Source organism: Fukomys damarensis, unplaced genomic scaffold (assembly GCF_012274545.1).
Source record: "Fukomys damarensis isolate Sample0158 unplaced genomic scaffold, DMR_v1.0_HiC HiC_scaffold_37, whole genome shotgun sequence".
Taxonomy (NCBI): Eukaryota; Metazoa; Chordata; class Mammalia; order Rodentia; family Bathyergidae; genus Fukomys; species Fukomys damarensis.
This window is the reverse complement of record NW_022900949.1, coordinates 42,235,272-42,253,599: the sequence shown is the minus strand read 5'-3', so window position 1 is coordinate 42,253,599 and position 18,328 is coordinate 42,235,272. Positions and strand designations below refer to the sequence as shown.

Here is an 18,328-nt window from a genome sequence, read left to right as displayed (position 1 = left end):
ACCCCTTGGCCATCTGCTGGGAGCTAGGACCCACCCAATCCAAGAGACTCACCAGGGCAGGGGTGGGCTGTGACAGTTAGAGCCTGGCAAAATAACAGCATGTACACATTTGCTGACTCCCCTGCTTGTTGTGTTGTTTTGTTTTTTTAATCTTTGCCAGAGGTACAGTTAGAGATCTTTCTAGACCATTTACTTTTAAATTACCAGCCAGAAGGTGGGGGTGGGGAAAAGAGAAGAAAGGAAAAAGTTTGCCAGCTGATAGCTTATCAAAACAGAATCCAAATGTCACATTAGTTGGGAAAGTTGAGATTAAATTTTCCAGCGCCCTTCATCTGCTGCTGACATTTTGGGGGCTTTCTTCTCCTGCGTCTCCCCGTTCCCTGAGTGGAACATGAGTGCTTCATGCTTCACAGACCTCTGGCCCCCTGCTCTGGCCTGGGTGTTCAGCAGCTGCCTGCTCTAGCTTTACCCCCACCAGGGGCTTCTGAGTGTCCCCTCTGGGTAGGCAAAGGGTGACATACTGGACAGGGGGAATGAGAGAACTGTGGAACAGCCAGAATTTTGCTGTGTAAAATCTATCTGAAGGGACTGAAGATGTAGCTCAGTGGTAGAGCGTTTGCCTACCACATGCAAAGAGGGCCTGAGTTCGATCCCTACCACCATGAAAATAAAATAAAACCCACCCTGAAAAGATGAAAAGGGTGCTTCAGCATAGTGTCTCCACATCTGATTGTGTGGAGAGGCACAGTTACCCTCTCTTCAGATCAGACACAGCCTGGGCAGACATGAGGGAGAACTTAAGAGACGAGGCATTCCGAGGACACCGTGAGCATGGAGCAGGGGAGGGTGAAGAAAGGATCCAAGCCTGAGGAAAGGCTGACCACAGAGGGCCATGGTGTGGAAGGTTTCACTATATAGGCTCTTTCGTCCCAGGGCACAAAGCTCCCAGCTCTGCTCCCTTCCCTGCCTCAGCAGCCATCTCTCCCTTGCTTCCCTGCTTGGCTTTTCTCTCTCTTTGCTTTCACTCTCTACCTCCACCCTCCCTTTACGCACCTGCAGCCAAGCCTTCCCACCCTGAGCTTCAGCATCAACACTAGTCACAGACCCACTCCTGCCAGCCTGTGGTGGTGGGCGGGGGCACACGGCGCATGCCTAGCCTGCCTGGCTACAAGATGCCATAATTGGCACCTGTCAGGCGGCTGTGGCTCTTTTTAGAAAAGCAACAGGGGCCCTTATAGTCCTGCTGGTAGCAGGCATGGCAGACCCTCCTTCTAGAGTCACCAGGTCTCAATGGTTTCCCCTACCCCAGCTCAGCTCTCCCTGGATTCAGCCTCCCCGGCTCAGCACCTAGAGCTACTCTGTTGCCGGGAGTGTTGTCCCTGCCCCAGGTGGAGTAGGACTCTTTCCCTAGTGCCAAAGGGACTCCATGCAGAAGAAGGGCAGGACCCAGTGGGGAGCACAGGGACACAGAGCTCCTGGGAGGGGCTACAGAGGTCTCCCTGTGATTGCACAAGTCACATCTTAGTAAGCCAAAGTCTACAGCCTGTTCCTCTGACTTGCTTCATTATTTGCCTCCTTCACTGATAACTGGTTTTCAAGGATGTGGGGAAGGGATCAGTTTGGTTTTGACTTTAGAATTTGGGTTTGACCAGTGATGGAAGGTGGGGTGAAGAGTCCATCCCCTATGTCCATCTGCCCCTGTATCTCACCGTCTATCTCTCCTTATCTTTGCAAGTCTCTGTCCTTGAGGTGCTCCTGTTTCCTGGACTCTGGTCCTCCCTGCCTCTGCCTGCAGGCCTGTCCAACCCACTCACCATCTTCCAGCCCTGACACTGCTGGCGGGGTGGGGGGTTTTCTGCAGGACGACCCTGAGAGTGAGGATGTGGAGAGAGGGTCCAAGAGCAGCACCTTAAGGCTGGACTTCATCGAGGACCCAAACTTCAAGAACAAGGTCAACTATTCATACACGGCTGTGCAGATCCCCACAGACATCTACAAAGGCTGTGAGTGTGTCACGAAATTGGGCCAGTCATTCTCACCTGTCCTGGGGGCAAGGCCCTCTGTCCAGACATTCTCAGTCCTATCTACCTGCAGTCCCCACACCTGAGGTCACACATGCTCACCTCTCAGACTCACCCACGTGCAGGCATCCAGTCACTCACAGGCACAGCTTCCTGCAAACTCTCTGCAGACTGCAAAACACTAAGCCTCCTTAGTGATTGCATGCACAGTTTCCAGCCCACATGAGCACAAAGGCTCACGAGTGCACCCACACACACACACCTTCCCCACATGCAGGGCTGAGTCTCCCAAAGCAGCTCCTCACCATGCTCCCCTATTCCCTGGCCCCATTAGGAGTAGCTGAGAAGCTACCTGAGGTAGATACAGGAACTAGAGGAAAGGAAACCACTCCTCACTTATAAACAAAGACATGGGGCAATAGCTCCAAGCAGCTAGGGGGAGGGAATACAGGGAAAAGGATTGAGAAGAGAGTGGTTGAGATTCCAAGCCCCATCACAGGCAGCTTTGCACAATGGAGAAACCATGTTGCTACAGCTGGAAGGATTTGAATCAGACATGAAGAGGAACTTCGCGAGTATCTTGGAAGGTACAGTGAGAAGAGGCCAGGAGTCAAACATGATGAGGAGCTCAAACAGCAGGATTCATGGCACTTGGACCTATTGGTTCTGACACAGTCCTCTTGGCACCTACAGGGTAGCCTCTGAATTCCAGGGGCCCACTGATCTGGGAATCTTAGGGCAAAAGTATTGCTTTTGCTTGAGAGTGTAGGGAACCCTCCAGGGTCCCACTCCACTCTCAGGGTCAAACAGGCCTTCTAGGCAGCATCAGGGGGCATAGGGAAGGATGCCCCTCCCTGCCCCCAATAGGCTGCCCTCAGGTCACCTGCCGGGAGCCAGCCAAGGGGCACTATCACAGGCAGGCACGCTAATTAAAACAGGAGCCACACCGCCCTCCCCAGTCACCCCTCACTACCCACACAAATTACATTTTATATGTTTTTTATTTACTGTGTCACTTTTAATTAAATCTGTAATCGCCTGCCTGAGGGGGCATGGTCCCCGCTTCCCAACTCAGCATGATCTGAGGTTGTGTGTACTTGGGTGTGGGTGTGTGCATGGGGCAGGGTGGCAGGCTCTTTTGATGGAGCAGATGTTTCCACGTGTGTGTGTGCAGTAACAGATACCTGCAGAGACATCCCACCCAGAGCAGAGGTCTTCCTGTGGCTCTTGACCTGAGCCAGGGACATCCTATCCAAAGCCTTACACAGGGGAAGACCAAGGCCAGTGATGTGTGGACGTGCCAGCAGGCTCAGGACAGACAGCACTGCATGAAACACTGGAGGGCCTGACTATTTTTTCTTAAAGAGAAAAATAGATATTGTTCAAATCACTAAGTTTCTAAATCAAGAACAGGACCATAATGTAGTGTTCAATAGTCAGAGTCAGTGCTAGAAATGTGTTCTTTTTTCACATTATGGCCAGTGCAGAAAGCCACAGGGACAGAGACAGGGACAAGAGCAGAGGGGAACAAGTTAGGGTACAGGACACAGTAGGTCCCTCACTTCAGGGAGAGCAAAGGGGAGGGTGGGTTCAGGCCCCCCGCACCTCAGTGGAGCCCTGAGCAATTGTAAATGACAACCGCATCTGTTCTGAAAAGAGCAGAGCCATTGCCAGTCCCCCTCTGGTTCTCACTTGATGGGCAGGATTCCAGTGGGGGTGATCAATCTTGGCAGCTCCACAAGGGAAGAAACGAGGGAGGAAGTAGGGGCCCCTAGGGAGGGATGAGCCTGACAGAAGCAGGTGTCCCACTCCTGATTTTTCTGATGAGACACTGTACACATGTAATATGTGGCCCATACACACAGGGCACATTTAGGACTGCCCATTTGAAGGGCCAGCAGGATGGAGACCAGTCATCTGAGTAGAACCTTGCCCTGAGAGGGGAGGAGTAGGCCTGGCCAGGAGATCATACCTGTATCACCACAGGGGTTGGAGGACAGAGGTGGGGTAACAGATGATGGGGATTGTGAGAGCAGGCCCCACTGGTGACTTTGTAGATGCAGAAGGACATGTGGGTGTGAGCCCCTTTGCCCATGAAGCAGTCAGGTTGCCAGGAGATAGGTTTAAGAGTGAGGGGGTCACACATCTGGCTGGAAACAGAGGTCAGATGCAAGTATACCTCCTGGGAGTAGAGGCTGCTCATGTGCATCTGTGTGCAAGTGCACATGCCTGTGTCATAGCAGCAGCCCAGCTCCGCCTCTGCCCCTCCAGCGGCCCCCACCTCTGCCCCTGCCTGCTCCTAGCCCCAGCTGATTAATCATGGAGCTGAGTGGCTTCCAGCTTATCAGGTACCTTAATAGCTGAATCATTCCAGCCCCATCAGCGGGCCCTTAATTGCTTTCTTGTGGCTGCGGCCTGGAGTGCATGCTGAGTGGGTGAGTTCCCCTGGGATCAGCCTTAAGCGTCAGGCAGTTGGATGGGGCGCCCCGCTCATACTTCCTGACACCTGGGCAGCCCCTCTCCAGTGGCCACTGGCCACGGCTTCCCTTGCCTGATCATGTGGGGCCCAGCCAAGGGGTAGGCTGAACTGTTCTTTCAATAGCTTGAAAGAGTGAGGACCAGGAATCTTCCTGGGGGAGCTGGTGCAAGCCCAGGTAGGCCCTAAGAAATAAGGGTAAGTCTGGATAGAGCAGGTGGGCCTTCTGAGTGAGGGCTTGGACATGAATATCATGGTGATAGGTGAGGCAGTAGACAGCCCAGGCCATCCCAGCCAAGCCTCCTTCCTCCCCCAACCCCAGCCACTGTCATCCTCAATGAGCTCAACTGGACAGAAGCCCTGGAGAATGTATTCATCGAGAACCGCAGGCAGGACCCCACACTGCTGTGGCAGGTCTTCGGCAGTGCCACTGGAGTCACCCGCTACTATCCAGGCAGGTGCCAGGCCGTCTTCCCTGTCCATCCACTATCCCACCTTGCTTCATTCCCCAGCCACCCGTCGTGGGGTGCCCTGGGAGGGGTGGCTGTTCCTGAAAGGGCTGTCTGCCTGAGTCAGGCCCTCCTCTGCCAGTCCTGTCACCCTTTCTCCTCCCACAGCCACCCCCTGGCGAGCCCCAAAGAAGATTGACCTGTATGATGTCCGACGAAGACCCTGGTGAGCGAGCAGAGAGGGGCTAGGCAGGGACACCTCCTCAGCTTCCTACTTGTGCCTCTCCCCTCCTTCCCAATATCCAGGCCTCCGAGCAGGGCGCAGCCAGCTCTATCCAATTTTCATTTCACACATCGTTGCCACTGGAAAATGGATCCCATCACCCAGGCAGCCCTCCCAGCTGCTGCTGCCCCTTTCCATCACCCAGTACCCCCACCTCTTGGAACTAAGAGAGCAGACCAGAGGGAGTGTTCCCAAAGTGAATGTAGCCCCACCCACTGGACCCCTAGAGACTCCCACCCTCTACTCTGCCTCTCCTGCAGTACCCCAGGACTTTCTTTCCCTGCTCCATCCCATACTGTGCCCTCCACCTGGGGCAGAGGATACAGCAAGCCCTTCGGTCAGAGGACCACCTGCTCAGCCACCCCTTGGGGTTGTTTACTTGCTGAGGGAGCAGATCGCTTATGTGGAGGGCTGGGACTGCCTGTTTTATTAAGCATGGTCTCCGCGGTGCCTGAACCCTGTGTGGCCCATGCAGTGGATGCTCAATAGAAATATGTGAATCACTCTGAGTAATGCAAGGGGAGGTCCTAGTGGGCTGGGACCCATGAGCTTCTCCTGGGCAGGTATATCCAGGGGGCCTCATCGCCTAAGGACATGGTCATCATCGTGGATGTGTAAGTGAGCAATGCTGGCAGGTGGGGCTGGGACAGGGCTGGGGCCATACTCTGCTGCCTTAGAGCCTCTTGGGGGAAGAGCAAGAGGACACCTACAGCCCTCAGTGGCCCCTACCTGACCTCTCCAGGAGTGGCAGTGTGAGTGGCCTGACACTGAAGCTGATGAAGACATCTGTCTGCGAGATGCTGGACACACTCTCTGATGATGACTATGTGAACGTGGCCTCGGTGAGTGCTAGGCTGAAGGCAGGTGGGGCTCTAGTCACCCCCACTTGCCCTGCTGCTATGACCACCACCAGCCCTGTGCACCACCTGTCTACTCTGGCCAGCCTGAGGCCACTCATCACTTCACTGTCCCTGCAGTTCAATGAGAAGGCGCAGCCTGTATCTTGCTTCACACACCTGGTGCAGGCCAATGTGCGTAACAAGAAGGTGTTCAAGGAAGCTGTGCAGGGCATGGTGGCCAAGGGCACCACAGGCTACAAGGCTGGCTTTGAATATGCCTTTGACCAGCTGCAGAACGTGAGCCCCATGGGTGGACAAATGGGTGGACAGGGGTGGGCAAGGGCCAGGCCGGGTGACACAGGGAAGTCAAGACCAATGGCCTTGTTAGCACCAAACAGGCAGCATGGACACATAGCACCATCCACTGGGCGGGGGGCGGGTACAAGAGGGCCAGGCCTGCCAGGGAAAGGAAGCATTGCCCCCAGGTGGTAGAGACAGAGCCATCTGATTCCACACTCCTGCACAGTCCAACATCACTCGGGCCAACTGCAATAAAATGATCATGATGTTCACGGATGGTGGTGAGGACCGTGTGCAGGATGTCTTCGAGAAGTACAACTGGCCCAATAGGACGGTGAGGCTGAGCTCCAGTGGGGGTTGCCCTGATCCAGGTCTAGGACCTGGGAGAGCTGTCCTCAAGTGGCTATAGCAGTAACCTCAACCCCCCACAGGTACGTGTGTTCACCTTCTCTGTTGGGCAGCATAACTACGACGTCACTCCCCTGCAGTGGATGGCCTGCACCAACAAAGGTACCTCTTCTGATGTTAGTGCCAGGGGTGCCAGGTCCTGCTGCCTGCTGTCCATCCAGATGGCCAGCTGTCTGTTTGTCTACAGTCTATCTTTCCATATGTGTAGATGTCCATGGGCTATCTGACTGAGCATCTTTTGCCCATCTAACTGTCCACTGTCCATCTGTCTCCCAGGTTATCTGCTTCTGCGTGTTTGTCAGTCAATCCCACTCCCTACACTTGGGCCTGGGTGGGTGGACTCTAAATGTTGATACTATCTAGAATGAGATGGTATCATCTTCCTCAGCCTTCCCCCACCCATCTTTGCCCCCAACTCCTAGTCCTCTTCCATAGCATTAGCTCCAGCAACAAGACAGTGGCAGGTAGCACACCACAGGTATATGAGTTTGGGGAAAGGGACACCAAATAGAGGAAGCCTAAGAAGTAAATCAGGACTGCATAACTACCCCACAGGGCAGGACCCCTGTGTTGTGAGTCCCCTCAGTGCCAGCAAAGCCCATCTCTGCCTCCCCTCCTTTCCCAGGTTACTATTTTGAGATTCCTTCCATCGGAGCCATCCGCATCAACACACAGGTGAGGTTGTGGGCAGCCTGTGTCTCCCAGCCCTTCACTCTCTGCTGTCCGTTGGGTCCGGTGCCTCTGAGCTGTTGTGGGCTTAGTGCCCTCTGGTGGCAGCTGTGGCATAATCCCAAAGCACAAAGCGGAAGAGAGTTAGGAAGGCACTAACAACCCCTGCTGTCCCCTGCCCAGGAGTATCTAGATGTGTTGGGCAGGCCCATGGTGCTGGCAGGCAAGGAGGCCAAGCAGGTGCAGTGGACCAACGTGTATGAGGATGCACTGGTAAGTCCTCTGCGCGAAGAAGGGGGGCTGGTCACCTTCCCCCACAGACGTGCCCCCAAGGTCAAGACCCTCGGATACCCACCTGGGGTTAACCAAGCAGAGGAGAAAGAAACATAACCTACACTTGAACTCCTATTCTGAGTACTCAGGGTGAGGCTGGAACTGGCCATAGGAGAACCCATCTCCTTTTCCTTCAGGGGCTGGGGATGGTGGTAACAGGGACCCTGCCTGTTTTCAATCTGACGCAAGATGGCCCTGGAGAAAAGAAGGTGAGGTCCCCACTGGTAGAGGGTTGGGCATGCCTGAGAAGGATTGGGTACTCCCATAGGAGGTCTGGGGATGGAGGAGGGATGGGGCCTATGAGAGGAACTTGAGGCCTTGAGTATTGGGCCTGGGCATGGGACCTCCTTCATGGAACTGAGCCCATTACAGACCCCACCATGTATCTTCTCCCAGAACCAGCTGATCCTGGGTGTGATGGGCATCGATGTGGCTCTGAATGACATCAAGAAGCTGACTCCCAACTACACGGTGTGTGTTAACCTGCCTATCTTACCTGCTCTGCATCCTATGTGGATACAAACCACACTGGTAGTGTTCACAGCACCTCCATGCAGACCTCTGAGTTGAAGGAATCAGGGAAGGCTTCCCAAGGAGGTGACCTTGGCCCTAAAGCTGGTGTGGCAAACTTTCTCTAAAGGGCCAAGCTGTGAACATTTTAGGCTTTGCCAGCCTAATGTACATTTTATACTTGCTTTTGTGTTGTAAAAGCAGCCACTGACAAAACATAAAAACACAGGCATAACTGTGTTCCATATAGTTTTATTTCTGAATACTGTTATTTGAATTTCATATCATTTTCACATGTCATGAAATAGAATTCTTCTTTTATCTTTTTTCTTTTAAACTCCTTAAAAACAAAGTCATTCTTAGATCTGGATGAGGTGGTACATACTTGTAATCCCAGCTATTCAAAAGGCTAAGGCAGTATAACGGCAAGTTTAAAGCCAGTCTGGCTAACTTAGTGAAATCCTGTCTCAAAATAAAAAAGGGCAGAACACTTGACTAGCACGTGTCAAAGCCCTGGCTTCAATCCTCAATACCACAAGGGAAAAAAATGTCTTAGCTCACAGCTATATAATTTGGCCTGTCTGCCTAGGCTGGAGTGTTCTAGACACAAAGGAGAGAAAGTATACCTTGGAGATAGGACTTGTTTGGCAAAGACCTGAAGATGGAAAACAGAATCATGAGCCAAGGAAGGGCTGGGGTAGCGGTATGGTGGCCCAGAGCCTGTGGTTAAGGAGCTTGGGTCTTGGCTGTGGGAAAATACGGCATGTGACAGCACCCTTAGGCCTGAGCTGTATTAAACCCCTGCTTGGCCCTGAGAGGGCAGTGCCTATGGCTGGGACTCCATATATAGTGAGAAAACTGCCTCAGGCCCAAGGTCCCACTCATTCCTGCTTCGCTTCCACCTGGAAAAGTCTCCTCTCACTGTGCTGTCTCCTGAGTTAGGGACAAGGAGGAAGCATGAATCAGAGCAGCAGTAAGGGAGGGCAGCAGCAGTATCAGCAGTCCTTATAGCCTCATGGAAGTGTGGGCCTCATGGAGGTGGAGAGGTAGGGCTGGCTGATAGTTCCATGGAAACTTCAGGATGGCAGAATGCCTTAGCAAGGGCTGGTTCTTGAGGGGCATCCGTCTTGCCAGCCTGAGCTAGGTAAACAGCCCCCTCAGCAGGGTGGAAGGCAGAATGGGCAAGACGTCCCAGAGCCCAGGGAATTCTTGCCCAGATCCTGAGCTCCCAATGTGTACCCCCAGCTTGGAGCCAACGGCTACATATTTGCCATTGATCTGAATGGTTACGTGTTGCTGCACCCCAATCTCAAGCCCCAGGTGAGCCAGATGGGTGACCTGGAGGGTGGGTAAACTCTCTAAGGTGGGAACCTAACTTCCTACACTGCCTCCTCCAGACCACCAATTTCCGGGAGCCTGTAACTCTAGATTTCCTGGATGCAGAGCTGGAGGATGAGAACAAGGAGGAGGTAAGGAAAATGCTGGAAAGAGCTGGGGATGCAGGCACAGAGAGCAGAGGAGGTCACAACTCTGCCCTTCCAGATCCGGCGGAGCATGATTGATGGCAACAAGGGTCACAAGCAGATCAGAACATTGGTCAAATCCTTGGACGAGGTAAGAAGGCAGGGGAGGGAGACATGGAGTCAGAGCGGGCAACCTCCTACCCCAGCCACCCAGGCCTGCTAGCCCAACACCTGACGCAGCCTCCTCTCACAGAGGTACATAGATGAGGTGATTCGGAACTACACCTGGGTGCCTATAAGGAGCACAAACTACAGGTGAGTGGGCAAGGGATGGGCAAGCAGAGAGAGGTGGGGTGGCCCCAGAATCTGAGCCCAGCTGCCCCTCCTCCCACCTCAGCCTGTTATGACTATCACCCTATGGGGCATCAGCAGCCAGGCTCCTCACTGCTTACCCTGGGACACAGGATCCTCCAAACATCAGTTCATGGGAGGACAGGAAAGTGCATCGGATGTCTCCTCAACCCTCTGCCTCTCGTCAATCCCACTGTCTGCTTTCCACCAGCATCACAGCTTCAAAGCGGGTCCCCTATAGGTCAGGCACAGCCAACACAGGTGGTCTCTGATGCCCCACATGACTGATCCATTCTGAAATGCCAGGGGCATGGGCACACACTAAGACCAATGTGTGTGTGCCTCTTGCCACAACCACGGGCCCTACTCTTAGCTGGCTCTCACAGGGACTGCAGCTCGTTCACCAGCAGCACCCACACTGCAGCTCACTCACTGACAATGTGCTTCCCTTGAGAGCTTGCAGTGGGACTGGTGGGGAGCTGAGGGAGGTGGATGGGGTGGATGGTGGGTTGGAGACTTGCTTTGAGGCCTCCAAGAGAGTTGAGAGAGTAGACAGTTTGGCCTCTGATGTTTCCAAGGTACTGACACCCAGGCCATGAACTTCTCACAGCGAGGCAGGGGAGGAAGGCTGCCACAGTCTGGCCTTGATGCCCAGCTCCATGGCCATGGGGAAGGGGTGCCAGTGCAGCCCACCAATCCCCAGCAGTGACCAATACTCCCTTTCTCCTCCTTCACAGCCTGGGGCTGGTGCTCCCACCCTATAGCACCTTCTACCTCCAAGCTAACCTCAGCGACCAGATTCTGCAGGTCAAGTGTAAGTGGCCCGGCCCCTGCCTGCACCCTGCACCTTGCCTCTGCCCCTGCACCCTGGCCGGCCCCCGGCAGCAGAGCCTGCTGCGCAGCCCCCACCCCATCTGCCCAGCCCCAGGTGCCCACAGGCTGGAACTCCAGCCTTTGAAAGTCTGTGGAAATCTGCATGCTCACCTTTTCTCAGATTTGGTTCCAGACCATTCTTTCATGGTTTCTGTTGAGGTTTCTGTTTTTGGTTTCTCCTACTCCGTGTCTTCCTTCTTAATCTGCCTGCCCTGAACACCTCTGAGGGCTGCACTCTTGAAAGACACCCCCTCCTCTCACCTGCTCCCTGCTCAGCTCTTCCCCCACTGCAGTGCCCCCTCCAGGGCGGCTCTCCCTCTCCTCTCCTCTGCTTCACACTGGAGGCCTTTGCCTCCTCTTTCTGCCCTTCCTGCTCCTCTCCCTTTCTGACCTCCCTATATCTCAACACACTCTTCCCTTTCTCCTCCTCCACCATTCTTTCTTCCTCTATCTTCTCTCCCTCCTCCTGCTCCTCCACCTCCTGTCTTCCTCTCTTCCCCTTACCTCTCCCTTCCCTTCTCTTTCTCCATCTCTCTCTCCCTCTCCTCTTTCCCTCCCCAGCACCCCTACCTTCCTATACTCCCTTCAGTCCCAGCCCTCCTTTCAACTTTCCCCTTCACTCCCATTCCGCTCCCTTCTCCCTCCTTCCCTTCTACTCCTCTCTCCAACATGCATCCCATCCTCTCCCTGTCTTCTTCTCCCCCTCTTGCCCCCCTCCTTCCTTCCTATCTCCCATTCCTTTGCCTGTGCCTCACCCTGCATGCCCTGCTCTTGGAGAGAGGACTGGGTCTAGGGCCTGGCCCAGCCTGCCCACCCACCACCCACCCGAGGTCACTGGGAGGGAGGCTGGGGCTCCGGCCCCACCGGGCGCCCCCCACCTGCCTGGCCAACTGGGGCTCATCTCCTTTGAGTTTTCTTGCTCTCTCTTTTCTCTCTCATGTCGTTTTTTTGCAAGAAGTTTCCTTTCAGTATGATGATGAGACACAATATTTTCATTCAAACAGCCATTGAATAAAATATTGTTTGTGCCCCTCCCCTTCCCCTCCCCCTTTTCGTTTGTTTTTGTGTTTGTGTTTTTGTTTTCCTCGCTTTCTCTCTTGGTGGACTGTCCCAGTGCCAATCAGCAAACTGAAGGGCAAGTATATTCAGAACCAGTGCACCCTCCTCTCCCCTCCCCACCTGCCCTCACACCCCTGCTTGCCCCCCTCCCTGCCCAGGACCAGCCACACCCCTGCCCACCAGGGCTCCCCTCCTGGCATCCCTTGGCTCCTCAGTTCTTGCCTCTCCTCCCATTCCTAATCCACTTTAGAGCCAGTGGCCCTTTCCCTGGGCTTGCCTGCAGGGTGTTCTCTGAAGTGTCTGAGGATTCAAGCCCCTTCCTTATATTCCTTGCTCCCTGCGGGAAGGCCTCTGCCTCCCCCTCCCCATCCCCCACTTCACCTTCTCTGTCCCTCCAAGACAACTCGATGTGGGGGCAGGGCTGGGTGCCTTCCTACCCACTTCTACCCAGCAAGGCAAGGGCTCAAGGTGCAGGGGTAGGAGGTAGATAGGCCCCCAGAGGGGCCTCTTCAAGGCTCCCTCTGGCACAGCTCACCCTCCTCTGATCTCTGACAGTGGCTCCAGAAGCTGGCAGCCCTCCAAGAAGGGAAACAGAAAGGATCAGAAGCCCTCTAAGAAGGGAGACAGAAAGAATAAGAAGATCAGAGGCACATGGGGCAGGCAGCAGGCTGCATCCTCATCCTAGGCACTGGGATGAGCAAGGCTGACCCCTCATCCTAGGCACTGGCCTAGGTGCTAAAGCTCCTGTGTTCTGATGCTCCTACTGCCCCAGAAGGCTTTGCTGAGGCCTCTTGGCCCAGCCCCACGTGTGTAGTCCCTGTCCCTGGGGAGGATTGGCAGGTATGGAAAAGGTGTTCCCCTTGAGAGGTAAAGGCACAGAATGGGATCTCTCTGGACTCCAAGGGACAGCAAAGGAGCTTGGGGGAAACCAAGCTAGGTGTGAAGAAAAGGATTCTGGCTCTCTGAGGTACCCAAGCCAGAGAACTTCCAGAAAGGTAAGCAGTAACCCCCAGGCACACAACAAAGAGGGCAAGAAGAGATAGAACACAAAGGTCTCTGCCACTAGTGCAGAAAGGGCCACCCTCTCAGAAAGCTTGGGCAGATCAGGCATGCAGAGTCACAGAGATGTCCTCCAGACCTAGAGGTAGGGCTCCACAAGCTATACTAGGGGACCTGTCAGGCCTAGTCCAGCAAGAGGAATATAACCACTCTCACTGGCCTGGGTGGAGGTGGAGGATGTGCCCTACTCCCACTGGCTTGAGTTGTCTTTTTCTCTGGGTCTCCCACATTCCACCTAGTGACCCCAGAACTACAAGTCCCTGGTAACCATAGCAACCATAGCTTAGTCTTCCCCCCTCTCTCCCTGCTCCTTCTCCCCTTTTTCTTTCTCCTCCTCCTCTCCCTAACCCCCACCCCTTCTCCTTTGGCTTGTGTACAAACCCTACCTCACAGTCCTATCAGAAAGGAACAGTCCAACCAGTGACTGCCCAGCCCCTCAAAGTATCCCAAGTCTCCCCTGCTCAGACCCTTGCAGTGCATCATGGGAGTATCTGAGAAGAGGGAAAAACCCTCCTCTGCACAAAAGAGAGTTTGGGATTGGATAAAGATAGATTAGGATAATAGACTGCCTAGCATGAGACAGGCCAAGGGCAGAGGGACCAGTGCCAGAAACAGACCAGTCCAGTGGCCTGTCCACAGTGAAGCCCTTTGGCTACATCCTTAGATTTACTCACAGATCTATCCAAAGACACACATATGCACACACACGTGCACGCGCATGTGCACATGCACCTGTGCTCACATATATGCATAAACCCAGGACACATGCCTAATTGGTGAACCCCTCCACAGGCATCCCCAGCATTCCTCCCTACTGTTCTGAGTCCAAACCTAGCTAGGAAGGGAGGAGATGCAGCACTCCTTTCCCACTTGCTCCTCATGCTCCCACCCAGGAAGGCAGCTGTGCAGGTGCCACCAGTACCCAGTCCCAGGGAGGACCCCCAGACCCCAAGATGCACTGCTGTCCGCCTCCAGCTCCCCACGCATGTCTCTGGTTGGACTGTCTGTGCCCATGAGAAACCCCCTCGGTTTGGCCATGTTGATGCCTGACAGAACAAAAGCAAGACCTACCAAAATGCAAACGGTTGCAGCAAAGAGAGATACAAATCCGCAGCCAAAAGCCAATTCCCTTCCTCAAAGTCTCTTTGGAGGCGAAGGAAGCTCAGCATGTGGTTTTTTTTCCATTTTGGATATAATAAGAGCAAGACTGGCGCCTCCTTCAGACCATGCATATATATAGCAGTGTGTGTATATATATATGTGTGTGTGTGTGTCCGTGTATATGTGCTATACAGCCGTATGGAAGCATATACAGCCACGCCAAGGGATCACTGCCGACAGAGGACCAGGCCCGGGCAACATATTGGCTATAACTGCCCTCCTCCTGTGATGCTGTAGTCTCCACAGGCCCTCCTCCCTTAACCTGTCCCTTTTCTCTGGCTCCAACCTGAAAGTGGAAGTGGCGGGTTCCCTCTTTGCTGGTGTCTCCCTGTCCCTCAAGCTGCCCTCTCCCTTGCCCTCCAGCCCCATCAGCTCTGAGCTTCCCACCTCTCCAACCCCCGCCGGATAACCCCCCATTTCTGTTGCAGATTTTGAGTTCCTGCTCCCCAGCAGCTTTGAGTCTGAAGGACATGTTTTCATTGCTCCCAGGTAGCTTGCGTGTGGCCTTGCTGAGGTGTCCTTCCCTAACCCCACCACCCTGGCCTACCTCCTGCACCACTGCCTGGAGCTGTGTGTGTCTGTGTCCTGTGCAGTGTCACCCCCTCCAACCCTCATACATAGCCTGGTATGTGCAGCTGTGTGCACACCCAGGCCATGTAGCCGCACCAGGCAGCAGTAGCCAGTGGTCCACAGCCCATCTCCCATCAGGCCTGGGGCAGGCGGGCTCTGGATTCTGCTCACCTTCCCTGCCCTCCCAGGCCACAAGGAAGGAATCCCTTGCTGGGCAGCTGCTGCTCTGGTTTGTGGTGTCCTGCCCATCCCTCCATCTGCACCCCATGGCTGTCCTGTGTCTGTCAGTATTTGTGTGGGTCTGGGGGCTGAGCCAACCAGAGCCCCTGTCAGCAGTGCCAGCAGTGCCAAGCCTAGTTGTGGTGGCTCACCGAGTTGGAGGGAGGGAAGGCAAGGGCTCTGAGGAGGTGCTGTACAAATGAGGGGTCAGGGCCTAGGGCCAGCCCAGCCTGGACTATCCCTTGAGTGCACGTTCAGCATCCACACACATCTTGGAGCACATACCTTCTGCCTTTGGTCCACATCTGAGGAGGCCAGGGCCCCCAGTTGTTGAAACCCTCTCTGTGACCAAGGTTTTGGATGAAGGCAGGTAGGTGCAGTGGACAGACACACTCTAGGCACCACACGGGGGCTCTGGAAACTCCAAACCTCCACGTACGCACACGCGTGCATGCACCCACAGACTTCTCTGTGATTCTTTCTATAGTTATGTGTGTGTGTTTGTGACTATTGTGTACATATATAAGAGCCAGAGTGAAGAGCCAGGTGTGGTAGTACACTCCAATCCCAGCACCTGGGAAGCTGAGGCAAGAGGATCACTGTGAGTTGGAGGCCAGGCTGAGCTACATAGTGAGCTCAAGGTCAGCCTGGACTATCCATGACCCTATCTCAAAAAAGTAAATGAATAAGTCAGAGTGTAAATTTGGTTGGGCCTGTGTATTAGGGACTAGGAGTGTATGTGACCTACATGACCCTGAGAGAGTTCACTGGAGAACAAGTCTGTGTTTCTGTTACCTCTGCATCTTTGACTCAGGAAAGCTCAATCGATATGTGTAGGGTGAGTGAATGAAGTACCTCACAGTTGTGGGTGTACCTACTATATGTATGGGAATATCTGGAACACAGCTCTGAGGATGCCTCTTTGGGAATGTCAGGTGTAGGCTCCAAGCACAGAGGCACAGGGTGTGTACTGCATAAAGGTTCTTGGGACCAAGGAGTGAACAGGGGCTGAGACCCAATCTCAGTTCTCCTCTCTAAGCTCTGAGCCCTAGCAGAGCCTGGGGAAGTGGCACATTTTTTAAATTCCCACAGAGTAGGTGCCGCACAGGCTACTGGAGAGGTCCCTGGTAGCAGGAGTATTGGGCAAGAGAGACAGCTCCATCTATCAGGGTAGAGATGCTCACCTAAACTTCCTGGACAGCAGAGCCTCAAGGAGGCCCTACCACACTCTCCATGTTTTCTGGACCCAGAATCTGATCCCAGTGAGGGCCTGGAAGAGGTGAGGGATTGGCCTACCTACTGCTGGGAGAAGAGTATTTTAGGGAAAGCCAACCTGAGGACTCACAGGTTCCTACTGACTCCTGCTACCCTCAGATGTGATGAAAAAAGTGAATTTCAAGTATCTTGAGTGGATTGCCCAAAGGTTCACAACCAGGAAGAAACAGGATCAGAGGCCAGTGCTTTAGTATTCAGTCCTCCCTTGTGGCTACAGGAATGCTGTAGGGGATGCAGGTGGCATTTCTAAGGCCTCCCAGGCACACCATTTGGTCCAGCTACACAGGAGAGATGGGAGACCTGCTCAGATGCTCAGACCTGGCAGCCTACAGCCACATAGCAGCTGCAGCCTGTAAGAACACACAAGCTCCTTCCTGCAGCCTGGGCTTCTCAACAAGTGGCCAGGTGGGCCTGTTGGGAGGCCTCAACCCCACTGCTCTGTCCAGCTCCCCAAGCCCACTCTTCTTGCCCCCCCCACCCCACCCCAGAGAGTATTGCAAGGATCTGAATGCCTCAGACAACAACACTGAGTTCCTGAAAAACTTCATTGAACTCATGGAGAAAGTGACTCCAGACTCCAAGCAGTGTGAGTATTTGGCAGAGCAGCTGGTTTTGGGTGGTACCCAGGCAACATGGGGGCAGAACATAGGAAGCTGGAGACTGGGAAGATGTAGTAGGTGCAAGCCCAGGCCAGGGCTTGAGCCAGGGCCCAGGGAATGCTCCTGTCGGAGCCTTGGGGGTGAGAGCAAGGGTGGGCTAGTTGCTGCAAGAAGATTCCCCTCCACTCCTGCCTCTGTTCCAGGCAACAATTTCCTTCTGCACAACCTGATCTTGGACACAGGCATCACACAACAGTTGGTAGAGCGCGTGTGGAGGGACCAGGATCTCAACACGTACGCACCATCCAGGCTGAGGGGGTAGGAGGCTGGGATAGGCCCAGAGGCCCTGACCCTGTCCAGTAGAAGGCAGGCCTGTGACCATATCTCCCTGCTGCCCCCAGGTACAGCCTGCTGGCCGTGTTTGCTGCCACTGATGGTGGCATCACACGCATCTTCCCCAACAAGTAAGTGACCTACCTTACTATCCAACACCTGCCCTGTCTGGAACCGTGCCCCTATTCTGCTACCCTGAGGCCACCTTGAACTGCTGAGACCACTGTCCCCCACAAACCACCCCTTATGTACCAAGCTCTGCCTCCCTTGGGTGCTCTAGGGCAGCTGAGGACTGGACAGAGAACCCTGAACCCTTCAATGCCAGCTTCTACCGCCGCAGCCTGGATAACCACGGTTATATCTTCAAGCCCCCACATCAGGACAGTGAGTGTCTGCCCAGGTTGCCTAGCAACAGGTGGTAACCCTCAGCATCCCTGGATTCTCATCCAAGGATAGGCTCTGCTCTCTGAAGCCCCTCTCAAACACGACACTGCTGAAACCAGGGCAGACATGAAGCAAGAGTTGGGCTGTGCCAAACACTGCGCTAGGTGCTGGGTACTAGGGTCAGCCCTCTGTTGATAGAGCCTAGGTTGGAGTGGTCAGTGTGGCTGCCAGCCCCCATCTCTGACTGGTATCCACCCCACCCCAGCCTTGTTAAGGCCGCTGGAACTGGAGAATGACACAGTGGGTGTCCTTGTCAGCACAGCTGTGGAGCTCAGCCTAGGTGGACGCATGCTGAGACCAGCAGGTTAGTGCCTGGGACGGAAGTGGGGAAAGAGGTAGTGAGCAGGGTGCTGCCCAGGCAGGTAATACCAATGGCCTCTTGCTCTCCCATACAGTGGTGGGTGTCAAGCTGGACCTGGAAGCTTGGGCTGAGAAGTTTAAGGTGCTTGCCAGTAACCGTACCCACCAGGACCAGCCTCAGAAGGTATGTGAACAGAAGAAGGAGTAAGCCTGGCAGTGCTAGGGACCCCATCAAGCTTCCCCTTCAAGAATACTCGAGCCTGGCCGGGGATTTAGCTCAGTGGTTTGGTAGCCTGCCTTGCAAGCACAAAGACCCGAGTTCAATCCCTGGTAC

General features: G+C 54.3%; 1 protein-coding gene across 8 annotated transcripts in view; it reads left to right on the top strand.

Annotated features, from left to right (window-relative positions):
- Cacna2d2 (calcium voltage-gated channel auxiliary subunit alpha2delta 2) overlaps positions 1–18,328 on the top strand; it is a 102,674-nt gene that overhangs the window by 80,471 nt on the left and 3,875 nt on the right. For 4 of the 8 annotated variants that reach the window (XM_010615468.2, XM_033759319.1, XM_010615467.2 and 1 more), the window contains exons 5-28: positions 1,862–2,003; positions 4,820–4,951; positions 5,115–5,172; positions 5,793–5,843; positions 5,972–6,071; positions 6,207–6,365; positions 6,595–6,702; positions 6,800–6,878; positions 7,402–7,451; positions 7,629–7,718; positions 7,916–7,987; positions 8,175–8,249; positions 9,534–9,608; positions 9,686–9,757; positions 9,831–9,902; positions 10,005–10,066; positions 10,840–10,916; positions 14,683–14,743; positions 16,807–16,904; positions 17,121–17,211; positions 17,319–17,381; positions 17,531–17,634; positions 17,900–17,998; positions 18,090–18,178. In XM_010615468.2, the coding sequence (XP_010613770.1) occupies positions 1,862–2,003; positions 4,820–4,951; positions 5,115–5,172; positions 5,793–5,843; positions 5,972–6,071; positions 6,207–6,365; positions 6,595–6,702; positions 6,800–6,878; positions 7,402–7,451; positions 7,629–7,718; positions 7,916–7,987; positions 8,175–8,249; positions 9,534–9,608; positions 9,686–9,757; positions 9,831–9,902; positions 10,005–10,066; positions 10,840–10,916; positions 14,683–14,743; positions 16,807–16,904; positions 17,121–17,211; positions 17,319–17,381; positions 17,531–17,634; positions 17,900–17,998; positions 18,090–18,178 (2,079 nt within the window). Of the gene's footprint in view, positions 1–1,861; positions 2,004–4,819; positions 4,952–5,114; positions 5,173–5,792; positions 5,844–5,971; positions 6,072–6,206; positions 6,366–6,594; positions 6,703–6,799; positions 6,879–7,401; positions 7,452–7,628; positions 7,719–7,915; positions 7,988–8,174; positions 8,250–9,533; positions 9,609–9,685; positions 9,758–9,830; positions 9,903–10,004; positions 10,067–10,839; positions 10,917–12,089; positions 12,111–14,682; positions 14,744–16,535; positions 16,671–16,806; positions 16,905–17,120; positions 17,212–17,318; positions 17,382–17,530; positions 17,635–17,899; positions 17,999–18,089; positions 18,179–18,328 lie in introns of all 8 variants that reach the window. The other 4 variants (XM_010615466.2, XM_033759317.1, XM_033759316.1 and 1 more) reach the window with 2 other exon arrangements.